General features: G+C 40.9%; 1 protein-coding gene across 1 annotated transcript in view; it reads left to right on the plus strand.

Moving 5' to 3' along the window:
• Positions 1 to 203: 203 nt before the first annotated feature.
• Positions 204 to 15,245, plus strand: part of prss59 (serine protease 59, putative) — a 56,509-nt gene continuing 41,467 nt past the window's right edge. Inside the window, exons 1-3 of the mRNA XM_043702086.2 lie at positions 204 to 479; positions 5,259 to 5,440; positions 11,694 to 11,926. Of these exons, the coding sequence (XP_043558021.1) occupies positions 270 to 479; positions 5,259 to 5,440; positions 11,694 to 11,926 (625 nt within the window). The 5' untranslated portion in view covers positions 204 to 269. The remainder of the gene's footprint in view (positions 480 to 5,258; positions 5,441 to 11,693; positions 11,927 to 15,245) is intronic.

Genomic DNA, 15,245 nt, shown 5'->3' on the forward strand with positions numbered 1-15,245 from the left:
GTTCATTTATTCTTAGAACTTCCTTCCAACAGCTTTGTGATGTAACTCAGTCAGTTGTGATGCCGAAGCAGTACACAATTGTGATTCTTTCTTTGGCCAATTTTGCTCATCAGTGTGTAACGTTGTGAACCACATGACTGAACAGGATGCGTCTGCCAGATGTCACTGTTCCAGTGACTTGTGTAGCATCAGCTGATCCAAGAAGTTTTTTTTGTCCATTTGATCTCCTCTTCGTGATAAACGTCTTCATACCATGTCTATATCTTTGAATGTGTAGTGACGCTAAATCGGTGATGAGGATAACTCGCCTTGTGTTGTCCATTGTTCTCTTGGTTTCCTGTGAGTGGTGTACTTTAGGTTTTCATAATTCGAGACACCTCCGGATTCTACGGCAGAAGTCACGTTTTAAGGGGAGTGAGCAATGGTTTGTCCAGAGACTGGATCATTTCAACGCCGCTGATGGGAGAGTGTGGAAACAGGTAACCGTCAGTGCATACAGGAGAGAGTTTACTCTTTCAGAGATACAGAGGGTTGGAGTAAATGTCCAACTACCAGGCTAATCCTTTGCTCGTTCCCTGCAGTGTGGCTCAGTGAGAATACACTGTCGTCAGTGCTACATTTGCAGAAAATTTCGCCGATTTCCAATAAAAGAATTGAAATTTGATGAGGCAGTTCAAAAAGAAATCTCGGGCAAATTGTTGTGAAATACTTTACGGAAACTCGATCATCTGTCATGATGCAGCCTTATTGAAAAATAATGAAGATAGGCAAAAGTTGCTCAGCGAGTGATACTGTTCTAAATAAATATTGTATATAGTTCCCATTATAAGACATATAAGGAAACATAAATACGAGGATGATATTGGACATAGAATAATACTGTTTATAGGGCACAAGACCAGGGTCTGGAGCAGTAATCCAAATTAATAGTGTGGGGGCTCACCTTTTATTACCTTTGTGAATTACCTAATATGTATGTAAAAGTTTCTCTCTCGAATTTAAATGGCAGAAAACACCTCCAATTTCATACAATGTAAAATAATCAAATTATATTTTCTTGTTCTGTTGTCTCCTGTGACTTTGTCTCAAAATTGGTTCTGTACAGGAATATCCTGTTTTCAGTAATAGAATGAAGCCTGGAACTATGACTTAAACTGAAATTACTTTTATCAAACACAGGAACCTAAGTAAATGGACCAGAAGTAGACCATTGAGCCTGTGGCTGGCCAGATTATACAATAAGGTCACGGTTGATCTGCTTGCATTTCAGATTCCACATTGCCATGTACCCCCCCCCGATAAGCCTCACAACAATCTGTCCACCATTGTCTTACAAATATTTAATAACCCTATCTCCACCTTTGTGGCAGCGAGTTCCAAAGTTCCACCACTCTCTGAAAGAAAATAAATCTCATCTCTGTCCTGAAAAGGTGACCACTTATTTTAAAACACTGCCCCTTAATTCTGGACTCACTCACAAGATGAAACATGCTTTCCACACTGTCCTTTTCAAGACCATTCAGTGTCCTAGACATGTCAATCAAATCATCCCTAACTCTTCTGAACTCCACTGGATACAAGCTCAGCCTAACTAACCTGTTCACATAAGAAAACCTACCCATTCCAGTTATCAATTGAGTAAGCCTTATCTGAATTATCCCCAAAGTATTCACTTCTTTTCTTGAATAATGAGACCAGAATTGCATAGAATATTTAAGATTTTGGCTTACCAATTCCCCGTATAGTTGAAGCATAACATTGCTACTTTTATTACAGTTAACATTTCAGGTCCACTCACCCTTCAGTTCTGAGGAAGGGTCACTGGACCCGAAACGTTAACTCTGATTTGTCTCCTCGGATGCTGCCAGACCTGCAAGGCTTTTCCAACAATTTCTGTTTTTGTTTCTGTTTTCCAGCATCAGCAGTTCTTTTGGTTTTTACCTTCACTTTTATGTTCAGTTCCTCTTGCAATGAAGGATAACATCCCATTAGCCTCCTTAATTACATACTGTACCTAAACACAAACCTTTTGCGAATCATGCACTGGAACACTTAAATCCTCCTCTGCAATTCCACTGTTGTTTTCTGTTTAAATAATATTCTAATATTTCTTTCTTTCCACCAAAGTGAACAACTTCACATTTTCCCAAATACACCACCTGCCATCAAGGCACATTTTCCCATTTCAATGTATGTATCATGAAGAGATGTGTCCCCAACCAAGAATTTGTGTAACCAATAAGTTACACAAACATTCATCTTGTGTAAGGCAAAAATAAATAAATACACAAAGACAATTATGGCTCACCATCAATAAGATGAGAAGTAACTTGGGGATAGAAGATGAAGGCCTTTATTCTGTCTCACTTGTTGTTCATTTTAGATCGCTTCTTGAATTGTAGGTTTGAAGAATACTTGAATAGATTGTTTGTTGAGGTGGTGCCAATTAAGCGAGCTGTTTTGTTGTGGGTGGTGTCAAGCTTCTTGAGTGTTTTGGGGGCTGCACTTACCAAGCAAGTGGGGAGTATTCCATTACACTCCTGACTTGAACCTTGTAAATGGTGGTTAGTTTTGGGGAGTCAAGACATGAGTTACCTGCTATGGTATTCCTAGCCTCTAACCTGCTCTTTTAGCCACAGTACTTATATAGCTAGTTGAATACATTTCCTGGTCAATGGAAACCCCCGGGATGTTAGTAATGAGGGAAATCAGTAATGTTAATGCCATTGAATGTCAAGGGGTGATAATCATCTCCAATAAGAGAGAATTCCATTATGCCTGGCACTATGCAGTGCTAATGAATCTGGATATTGTCCAAGTCTTGCTGCTTTTGGGCATGGACTGCTTCTATGTCTGAGAACATCAGCAAACATCCTCACTTCTGCCCCTATGATGGGGGAACGATCAGTAATAAAACAGTTGAAGGTGGTTGGGCCAAGGACATTACCCTGAGGAACTCCTACAGAGATGTCCTGGATTTGAGGATGACTGACACCCAAAAATTACAATCATCCTTCTTTGTGCCAGATATAACTCCAACCAACAGATAGTTTAACCAACAGATAGTTTTCCCTCTGATTCCTGTTGACTTCAGTTTTGCAAGGGCTCTTTGATGCTGCACTTGGTCAAATGCAGCCTTGATGTCAAGGGTACCTCCTGTGAATTCAGCTATTTCATCCATGTTTGAGCCAAGGCTGTAATGAAGTCAGAAGTTAAGAGGCACTGATGGAACCTAAAGTGAGTGTCAGTGAGCAGGTTTTTGCTAAGCAAGTGCTGCTTGGTAGCACTGTGGTTGATACTTCACATCATTTTCTGAATGATTAAGAGTGGAAGGAGTATAATCTTTTAAAAAATACTTAGTGCTCATTTAATGAGCTTGAAAGCTTCTGACATGTGTTACAATGTTTGTTGCTTGCTTTGTGATGATTACTGCTCTTCCAAATCTTTCTCTGATAGAGCACATTTCTGGTCAAGCAACTTTTCTCCTCTTGTTCTGTACAAAGCCACAGAAAACTTCTCAACATTATCCTTGTCTACTTAAAAATTCTTACTATGTTGACTATAGTCATATTGCCTTGGGAAATAGATTTGGTAAGTTCATCAAAGCCATGAAAGTCACAAATTGTTTTGTGGATAGACGTGTGTCATACACTCCTCATGGTTGACTGGTTTACCTCCTCCCAAGCAATGTAGTGTAATTAATTTCCTGAATAATGTTGTAGCCCCATCAGAACTTGTGTCAGTTTGAACCTGGTGACAAGACCTGCGTCTGTGGGTTAAGTCAAAGATACAATGTCTTTATAGTGATTATCTACATGTACTTTTATGGAGATGTCATCAGATCTGAAGGATGGCCCTAGGACATTGCCCACAAGTTAAAATTAGTGTTTACTGGAATAGCATTTATCCACTAGTCTGTGTCTTATTTTTGTTTTGCTTGATGGCCCATGCAATTGGTATTGGGAGTCAAAATGAACTCGTTCTGGTTACTGCCTTACTACCAGTTTCATCACATTGTAGTACTTCTACTTTGTGTTTCAAAGTAATGGTTTGCCTCTTCCCTTGAGAGTAGAGGAATCCTTGCCAGTTAATGCTCCACCATCATGCAGACGTTACTCGCATAATATAGGGGGAAATAATTAAGCAAAATAAAGCTACATCAACTAAAGTACCAGCTAATGTAGCTTAGAAAATTTGCATATGTGTAGAATCTTGCTAGCTGCACACGTTCATATGCACTCTGTGGAAATGTGCAAAATATTGCACATGAAACAGTGGCTCAAAGATCCACTCAAACACACATTCAAGTTTGAGGCTGTTTTTAACTTTGTCAACGGTAAGAATGGGTATAAATAATCTTGAACAACTACTTTGTAACAGGGTAAATGGTATATATAGTGAATAGGTTGGTAGTAACTTGTTAACATGATGGCCTTCTACTACTATTGCTTGACCTATTAATCCAGAGACCCATGTAGTGTAATCTAGGGTCTTGGGTTCAAATTCTGCTATAGCAGATGACAGAATATGAATTCAATAAATATCTGGAATTAAGAGTCTAATAGTGACCATGAAACCATTATCAATTATTGGGAAAAACTTATCTCATTCTCTAATGCTCTTTAGGGAAGGAATCCGTCATGCTTACCTGGTCTGGCTTATATGTGACACCAGACCCACCGCAATGGGGTTGACTAATAACTGCCCTCTAGGCAGTTAGGGATGGGCAATAATTGTTGGCCCAATGATGCCCACATATCATGAATAAACATAAAAAATTAAACTCTACTATTGAAGAATTCTTAAAAGTAGGTGTGAACTTAGGACCAATAAAAAGGCCCATCTTGGCAGTACAATTGTCCATCTCTGAAACACATTTTCCATAGCAGACAAGTGCATCTATAAAAACAGTGTGGTAGCAGTATCATTGCCTATAATTGCCTGTAAGTTATTACATAAGTATTTGTCTGACTGATATACTGAAAATCCTTGAGGTTGCATTCTCTTGGTCATTTTCTTTATGACCTTGTGCTTTTTTTGTTGTTGGGGTAACTGAGCTGTACCCTCAAGAAACTCTTTGTTGTAGTTGCTTTTTATTGGTGACAGTGCAAAGGTTTGGTCTAGTTCCTCAGTCTTTCATTCAGTAATTAACTTTTGAATTTAATATTGTTGAAATAATAATGACCGGTACATTTAGAGGAAAAGTCAAGTAAATTTGGCAAGCTAGTGCTGCTCCATTTTTATGTTTACTTTCCCAGAGATTTTATATCAATGATACATTTTATCAGCCTGGAGGTCCTGTCTTCTTGATGATTGGTGGAGAAGGAACTGCAAACCCAGCGTGGATGGACTATGGTACCTGGTTGACATTTGCAGAAAAGTTGGGTGCCCTCTGTATACTCATAGAGCATCGATTTTATGGAAAAAGTCAGCCAACAATGTAGGTTAAAAAGTTGTGCTTGCTTTAATTTTCATTACTGTGAATGATATTTGATTTAGAGCCATAGAGTCATAGAGATGTATAGCATGGAAACAGACCCTTCGGTCCAACCTGTCCACGCCAACCATATCCCAAACTAGTCCCACCTACCAGCTCCCGGCCCATATCCCTCCAAACCCTTCCTATTCATATACCCATCCAAATGCCTCCACCACTTCCTCTGGCAGCTCATTCCATATACGTACGACCTTCTGTACGGAAAAGTTGCCCCTTAGGTCTCTTTTATATCTTTCCTCTCTCACCCTAAACCTATGTCCTCTAGTTCTGGGCTCCCCGGCCCCAGGGAATAGACTTTGCCTATTTACCCTATCCATGCCCCTCATAATTTTGTAAACCTCTATAAGGTCACCCCTCAGCCTCCGACGCTCCAGGGAAAACAGCCCTAGCCTATTCAACCTCTCCCTATAGCTCAAATCCTTCCAAACCTGGCAATATCCTTGTAAATCTTTTCTGAATTCTTTCAAGTTTCACAACTTCTTTCCGATGGGAAGGAGACCAGAATTGCATGCAATATTCTAACAGTGGCCTAACCAATGTCCTGTACAGCTGCAACATGACCTCCTAACTCCTGTACTCTGACCAATAAAGGAAAGCATACCAAACGCCTTCTTCACTATCCTATGTACATGCGACTCCACTTTCAAGGAGCTATGAACCTGCACTCCAAGGTCTCTTTGTTCAACAACACTCCCTAGGACCTTAGCATTTAAGTGCATAAGTCCTGCTAAGATTTGCTTTCCCAAAATGCAGCACCTCGCATTTATCTGAATTAAATTCCATCTGCCACTTCTCAGCCCATTGGCCCATCTGATCAAGATCCTGTTGAAATCTGAGGTAACCTTCTTCGCTGTCCACTACACCTCCAATTTTGGTGTCATCTGCAAACTTACTAACTGTACCTCTTATGCTCGTATCCAAATCATTTATGTGAATTTCTCCTTTTATTTTGTAATTTTTGTCTTTTCCATTTACTTGGTCACATATCTGAAGTTGAGCTGATGGGTTTTGCAGCCTTCTTCCAGTTATCACAAATATCCCTCCAAGTTAGCAAACTCCACCAATATACCACATTGCCAAAAGTTTGCCATTCCGACATTCACTCTCACCATTTTCTCCTTCTTTAGTGAATGGCCACAGTTCCTACATCATAAGTGAAGAGTCAAGTGGGAACAAATGCAATAATGGTCATTCTCTCATACTTTTTGATGTTCTAATATTCAACATCACCATACTGCTGTGTGCCCAGTTCTTCAAGTGACATCCTCTTATTTTAATTTTAAAATGGTAATGCATTCTATCTCCTGTTTTAACCGATATATGTTATGCTCCAGCATTAATCAATAAAAGTAATTCTTTTACTCTTTCATTAAATTGTATTAAGAAACTTCACCCAAAAGGCCCAGATTTTGTGCTCAGTGGTAAAGTATGAGCACTTAATGTGTACTTTGCTCATTCCTCTTGTGAGCTTGTCTGCAAAGTTTCCCCTAAGCCAATAGCTATACAACTGGAGTCGACGACCGCCAAGGTTGAGCATGAGTGATCAATCCAGATTATTCAGGCTGTTGATGAAATAATATGAACAGCAGATGAGGTTGGAGTATAGTGGAGACTGGGCTGTTTGTGACACTAAAAGAAGGGAAGATGCACAGTGGAGAATTGTTACTGATGAATGGTCAGAACCTGAAATGTTAATTCTGTTTCTTTTCATGCAGAGGCTGCCAGATGCTGAATATTTCTAGTTAATTCTGTTTTAATGCTAATTAGCAGGATGAGGGTGAGGTGATGGTTAAGAAGAGGCATGGGGTTTGGGGGTGGGGGTACCATAATTCCGTATAGATAGCATCACCAGATCACACAATCTCTGTCACTGCTGACTCCCTGATACTAAGAACTGTGTCCTCTGTAGAGCTCAAGAGCTGCATGCCAAATGGTTTGATGAGTAGGAGATGCATTGTGTATAGGCTTTCACTGATCTTGACAACATTTGCATGAGATCATTACAGTTCCTATGGCACTGCTGACCAGTCCTTAGGGTCAGATGTTGGTCATTAACGTCTCTGTCCACTTACAGTCATAGTCATAGAGATGTCCAATCTGTCCATGCCGACAAGATATCCCAACCCAATCTAGTCTCACCTGCCAACACCTGGCCCATATCCCTCCAAACCCTTCCTATTCATATACCCATCTACATGCCTTTTAAATGTTGCAGTTGTACCAGCCTCCACCACTTCCTCTGGCAGCTCATTCCATACACATACCACCCTCTGAAAAAATTGCCCCTTAGGTCTCTTTTATATCTTTCCCCTCTCACCCTAAACCTATGCCCTCTAGTTCTGGGCTCCCCAACCCCAGGGAAAAGAGTTTGCCTATTTACCCTATCCATGTCCCTCATGATTTTATACACCTATATAAGGTCACCCCTCAGCCTCCGATGCTCCAGGAAAAACAGCCCCAGCCTGTCAGCCTCTCCCTATAGCTCAAATCCTCCAACCCTGGCAACATCCTTGTAAATCTTTTCTGAACTCTTTCAAGTTTCACAACATCTTTTCAATAGAAAGAAGACCAGAACTGCACGCAATATTCCAAAAGTGGCCTAACCAATGACCTGTACAGCCGCAACATGACCTCCCAACTCCTGTACTCAATACTCTTCAGTTTGGTCCTTAAGAGCATCCATTCGGCATGAATAGGTTGGACCGAAGGGTCTGTTTCCATGCTGTACAACTCTATGACTCTATGATTATATTTTCCACCCTGGAATCCTCTCCTTACCTTGGTGTTCATTTTCCCATCATTTACATTCTACCAATATTATTCCCATTGGGAGGACCCGTCCACCTTTATGAAGAGACTGTTTGCACTGTATGATATCTGCACAATGCTCCACAGCACGCTGCACCCACTGAATGAATGGGACACTCAAATTTCTAGCCCACACAATCCAAAGCTGAAACTATGCTCTGCACCTTCTCGGCAGCTGTAACACTGTATCCTACTGTTCTGTTACCCTGAAGCACTTGTACAGTATGATCTGCCTGTAAAGCACGTAAGATAACACTTTTCACTACACCTTGGTAAACGTGACAGTAACGCATCAAATCAAAGTGGAAAAAGCTTATATTAAAATTATGCAAAAGGAAGGCCACACAAAGATTGGGAAGTAAAGATGGAATGGGGGTGGGGGGGGGGGGGGGGGTGGGGGGGGGAGAGAGAGAGAGAGAAAAAAAAACAGAAAAATGAGACTGACAAAATAATTACAACATTTTGTTGAATTTATTCTCTAATTTTATGCTGAGGGAGAAGAATGAGGGGCACGGATAGAGTGAATTGCCAAGGTCTTTTTCTTACAGTGGGAAAGTCCAGAACCAGAGGGTATAGAGTTAAAGGCAGAGGGAAAAAATTAAAAAGGGTCTGAGGACTATTTCCCACAAAGGGTGGTGTACGTATGGAATGAGCTGCCAGAGGAAGTGGTGGAGGCTGGTACAATTGCAATATTTAACAGGCCTCTGGATTGGTATATGACTAAGAAGCGTTTAGAGGGATATGGGCCAAAATCTGTTGTGGGGAGTTTGAAGAGAAGCTGATCAGAGAGAACCAGCATTGATTTGTTCAAAATGGGTGTCTTCTCATGGACTTGGTTTCATTCTTTGAAGAGAAGGATGGATTGCACCTGAATTGGAAGGGGACTAATATATTGGCAGAGAGATTTGCTGGAGCTGCTTAGGAGAATTTAAACTATTAAGGTCAGGGGAGGTTGGGACTCATGGAGATAGTGAGGAAGGAGATCAATCTGAGACTGATACAGTTGAGAAAAGAAGCAAGTCAACTAGTCAGGACAGGCAGGGACAAAACAGAGAACAAAGTAGGACTGATAAATTAAACTGCATTTATTTCAATGCAAGAGGCCTAACAGGGAAGGCAGATGGACTCAGGGCATGGTTAGGAACATGGGACTGGGATATCATAGCAATTACAGAAACGTGGCTCATGGATGGACAGGACTGGCAGCTTAATGTTCCAGGATAAAATGCTACAGGAAGGAGAGAAAGAAGAGCAAGAGAGGAGGGGGAGTGGCGTTTTTGATAAGGGATAGCATTACAACTGTGCTAAGGGAGGATACTCCCAGAAATACATCCAGGGAAGTTATTTGGGTGAAACTGAGAAATAAGAAAGGGATGGTCACCTGATTGGGATTGTATTATAGACCCCCTAATAGTCAGAGGGAAATTGAGAAACAAACTTGTCAGGAGTTCTCAGTTATCTGTAAGAATAATAGAAGGTTATGGTAGGGGATTTTAACTTTCCAAACATAGACTGAGACTGCCATAGTATTAAGGTTTTAGATGGAGAGGAATTTATTAAGTTTGTACAAGAAAATTAACTGATTCAGTATGTGGATGTACCTACTAGAGAAGGTGCAAAACTTGACCTACTATTGGAAAATAAGGCAGGGCAGGTGACTGAGGTGTCAATAGGGGAGCACTTTGGAGCCAGCGACCATAATTCTAGGATAGTGAAGAAGGCGTTTGGTATGCTTTTCTTTATTGGTCAGAGTATTGAGTACAGGAATTGGGAGGTCATGTTGCAGCTGCACAGGACATTAGTAAGGCCATTGTTGGAATATTGCGTGCAATTCTGGTCTCCTTCCTTTTGGAAGAATATTGTGAGTTGAAAATGTGTTGCTGGAAAAGCGCAGCAGGTCAGGCAGCATCCAGGGAACAGGAGAATCGACGTTTCGGGCATAAGCCCTTCTTCAGGAATGAGGAAAGTTTGTCCAGCAGGCTAAGATCTTAGCCTGCTGGACAAACTTTCCTCATTCCTGAAGAAGGGCTTATGCCCGAAACGTCGATTCTCCTGTTCCCTGGATGCTGCCTGACCTGCTGCTCTTTTCCAGCAACATATTTTCAGCTCTGATCTCCAGCATCTGCAGACCTCACTTTCTCCTCGAAGAATATTGTGAAACTTGAAAGGGTTCAGAAAAGATTTACAAGGATGTTGCCAGGATTGGAGGATTTGAACTATAGGGAGAGGTTGAATAGGCTAGGAACGTTTTCCTTGGAGTGTTGGAGGCTGAGGGGTAACCTTATAGAGGTTTATGAAATCATGAGGGACTTGGATAGGATAAATAGACAAAGTCTTTTCTCTGTGGTGGGGGAGTCCAGAACTAGAGGGAATAGGTTTAGGGTGAGAGGGGAAAGATATAAAAGAGACCTAAAGTGCAACTTTTTCACACAGAGGATGGTACATATATGGAATGAGCTGCCAGAGGAAGTGGTGGAGGCTATTATAATTGCAACATTTGGAGGGATATGGGCTGAGTACTGGCAGGTGGGACTAGATGGGGTTTGGGATATCTGGTCAGCATGAAGGATCTGTTTTCGTGCTGTACATCTCTACAACTCCAGGTGATGACTAAGATCAAGATTGGAACATCTGTGAATATTCCTGTCCAGAAGGCATTTGCTGAAGTATCTCATTAGAAACAGAAAGTTAACTTTGAACCCAATGAAATTGAAGGAAAGTTATTTACTTGTTTAGGAAACTGGATGAGCAGCAGCTGACAGTGTAGGGACAATGGAAAGTAAGTGTCAGTGTAGGTACTCTGCTTGGTAGAATGTTACTGACAGTACCCCTCTGATAAAAACCCAACCCGATAAAATATCTGAGTCAATAGTGTAGTGGTGTTATCGCTAGACTATTTAATCCAGGGACCTAAGCAATGTTCTGGGGACCTGTGTTTGAATCATGCCATGGCTGACAGTGAAATTTGAATTCATTAAAGATCTCGAATTAAGAGTCTAATGGCGAACCCGCAACTGTCGATTATCAGAAAAAACCCACCTGGTTCACTAATATCCTTAAGTAGAGACAACTGCTGACCTTACCCAGTCTGGCCTACATATGATCCAGATCCTCAGTAATGTCATAGACTCTCAAATGTCCTCTGGGTAATTAGTGATGGGCTTGCCAGTGATGCCCACATCTGTGAATGAATTAAAAAAAGACAAAGATTTGTGCTGGAGTCTTAACTATACACCGTGTGTAATACTGCTTCAGATATTAGGACAGAAAATCTAAAATGTGCTGTTGGCATAGATGGCAGCATTGTAAGTCATGTCGATGGCAGCATAATATTGCCTTACTCTTGTTCCTCCGTTAACCCCCATACTGTGTGGTAATTTCCTTTAAGGGATTTGAGCGTTTCAAATCTTCAATACCTCCGTAGTGATCAGGCACTTGCAGATCTTGCACACTTTCGAACTAAGATGGATGTGAAATTGAACCTTACACAAAATAAATGGATTGCTTTTGGAGGTTCTTATCCTGGATCTCTGGCAGCATGGTTTAGACTGAAGTACCCACATCTGGTCTATGCTGCTGTTGCATCTAGTGCACCAGTCCAAGCTGTTGTCGACTTTCCAGGTGAGTGCTGTTATAGCATTATCCAAGCTATAAGTATTATTTCTCCTCCACTGTCCAGATAAAACTGACTTGATGAAAATGAAAATTAGGAACATTAATTCTCATTGTTTTCATTTTTTCTGATTTGGTATAGAGTAGTGTTTGAACTTGAAGCTTCCTAAACTGTATGATTGAGAACCATGTCTTGGTGTTTATCCATTATGCTATTAATTGAGCTGTCCTCTCAGGAAGGTGTAAAGGACTCTAGGGTACTGCTTGAAGAAGAGCTGGGGTTTTCCTGATATCTCTATGTGTAATTCCATGGCCAACATTAGTTGATCAGCTGGATTCTTTCTGCTCTTTATAGTGTTATTGAGGTCTACAGTACAGAAATAAGCACTTCAGTCCATTGAGTCTGTGGTGGCTAAAAACAATCACTTGACTATCCTAATCCTACTTTTCCAGGATGTGGCATCTAGCTTTGTATGCATTGGTATCATAAGTGCACATCTAAATGTTTCCATCACCTTCACTACTACCTGGGTGAAAAGATTTTCCCTTATAGTCCCGTTAAATCTCCTGCCCCTTACCTAAATATATGCCCCGGAAAAGTTCTTTATTGTCTACTCATTTTCTGAAGTCCCTCATAATTTTATACGTCTCAGTCATGTTCCCCTCAGTCTCTTCTGCTCCAAGGAAACATCCATTTAAATCCTTCCTATAATGTTGGTTCCCGGACTGCACACAATATACTAGGTGCGGTCTAACCAACATTTTATACTTCCAGTATACCCTCCCTGCTCTTAAACTCTATGCCTTGCTTAAGAAAATCAAATATTCCATATGCCTTCTTAACCACTTTTTACCTCTCCTTCTATCTTAAGGAACCAGTGAACATACACACCGAGGCCCCTGTGATCTTTGGTGCTTCCCAAAGTCCTAATGTTCATCATGTAGTTGTTGCCTTATTTGTTGTTCTCAAGTGTATCACCTCACACCTATCCAGATTGAATGCCATTTGCCACTGATCAGCTGATAGGCCATCTAACTATCTATCATCCTCACTGTCATGATCAAATGATGTTAACCAGGTGGGTCTCATAGAATATGAGTTCCTTGATTGGGGCTGTTAACCTGGGCAGGCATGGGATTGATGCTGATGGGAAATGGACAATGGATGGACGGCACAGGATGTTGTCGGGGCCACCAACCCTGAATCCAGATTGGAGACTGCTGCAAGGATAGTCGAGTGCTGAGGTCCAATGTTTACAGGGCTCATCTCACTTCTCCAATATTTTAGACTAACTACCTCTGACCTCTCACACCACAAACCACGTCACCAATCACCTTTGTTCCATCATCAAGTATTCAGAATTAATTAACCATATAAAGGTGCAAGTTTACCTAGAGGTGGTCAGGGGATAGGGAGAAGGGCACATAATGGGGAAAGTCGGCCTTGAAGAGAAACAATTTACTCCTTACCACCTTAGAATTCAGTGCTGGGTGAGAAAATCCATTGAGGTCTTTCTTGACTCACTGGCAATTGAAGTCCTTAAGTGGTCCATTAATGGTCACATATGAATCTCGACTCAACAGCTCCCCGATCAATAGGTTTCCCAGCATCATAAAGATAAGTGGGAACTGATTGGGAAACCAAACAGCTCACTTGTGGCTTCCAATTATCTCAACCCATGAACAGTTGGAGGGACCGATGCGTTATGTGTGTAGCTTCCAAAAGCCAGTTCTCTGTTCTAGCCTCTGATTCCTCCTGCCCCACTATTCCCAACACCCACTCCTTGAGGAGAAGATAAAAATGACTTACCCTCTCACCACTGGATCATCCAAGGACTTGTCCCTGACCAGCAGGCCTTAGGATTCAGAACCTGCCAGCTTCTGATTGGCCAGACCTTCTGGTGATCCAGTATGCCAGTATCAAGGGCTGTGGTAGGTTGAGATACTCACCATGCTTCCTATCAGCTTTAAATGAGCTGATTGGGTAAATTCTCTCAGTTGTGGAAGTGGCTTCTTTGTCTACACCTAAAATGATTGTCCCAACATTTTGAAAAAGGTCAGAAAATCACACACATAGTAACAATAAAACTACAAACATGTTAATCAACCAGACCTTCTCAGTGTCAATGTCAGAGGCCATAAACAATAAATATCTCTCTATGTTGAAAATAAACACTGACCATTGATAAAACAGATCACAGAAAATTGGCTTATTATAGCATCAAGGAGCTGACAATCAGGCAAGATTTTTCCTGTTTGTCAGCTCTGTTAATAAAATAGTCTGACTCGATCAAACACACATTAGGAAGGCTATGAGGAACCATTTGGCGTGGATTGATGGTGTGAGTTGGTATGGAGGGAACATGGGCAGGCACGGGTAAGATCATTTGACTTTATCCTTCAAACAATTCCCACATCCAGGCTATGATTCATAACATCTCTGTGGGATCATAACCATGAGTCACAGAGAAACTGACCCAACTCCATCTAAGTTTCAGGGGAGTAGAAGATCCTTTCTTACAATGGAGCAAGCCAGCTAGGAGTGCAGAGTGTGGGCTTGCTACCCTCCCCATTATCACAAACTAACAGAAACTGGGGGCACTAGGAATGGAGATGGAGTCAGGTTCCACCCTCCATTATTTAAATCCCACATCCCCCCCAAACTTTTTTTCATGGGGGCGGCACAAAAAGCCAGGCCTAAGTTTGAATGCAGTACACATTGACGAAATAAAAATCATATTTTTCAATGTGCAAAATAACACGTATCATTTCAATGAGTTGACAAAACAAAGGTACCATTAACTTAAAACAACTTGAACTAATAAACCTCGTTTGTAGGAATGCTGGAGTGAAAATAGTGCTGTATTGGTGATTGATTTTTGAGGCTGTTGTTAAATGCATATTATTAGGGCAAGAGTGAAGAAACTCACTACATTTGGAGTCTATGGTTTACCTGATGATCAAAAAAAAAGAAAAATCTCAGTTTATCTTCTAGATTTCACAATATCAGGATGTTCTAAAGCATTTCACAGCCAATGAGGTACTTTTGAAGTGTGATTCTTGTAAAGCAAGGTCTCACAATTGATATTGAGATAATCATCCAACTTAATATATTTTACTGGTGTTATCTGTAGGATATATATCAGGTAAACAAACGCAGTTAAGATTACCAAAAGAACTTTATCAAACCTGGAACATACCTAGCCTGACTTTGAGTGTCTGATCAAAAGCAATTGGAGCAAACAGATTATTCTCATCTAATGCACACAGTACAGTGTTAGAATATTACGTGAATTTCTGTGACAGATTTTAATTAGTATGATTCAAT

The sequence above is a fragment of the Chiloscyllium plagiosum genome, unplaced genomic scaffold, assembly GCF_037043375.1.
Source record: "Chiloscyllium plagiosum isolate Xiang-an unplaced genomic scaffold, Cpla_swu_hap1 HiC_scaffold_13, whole genome shotgun sequence".
In the NCBI taxonomy this organism is placed as follows: domain Eukaryota; kingdom Metazoa; phylum Chordata; class Chondrichthyes; order Orectolobiformes; family Hemiscylliidae; genus Chiloscyllium; species Chiloscyllium plagiosum.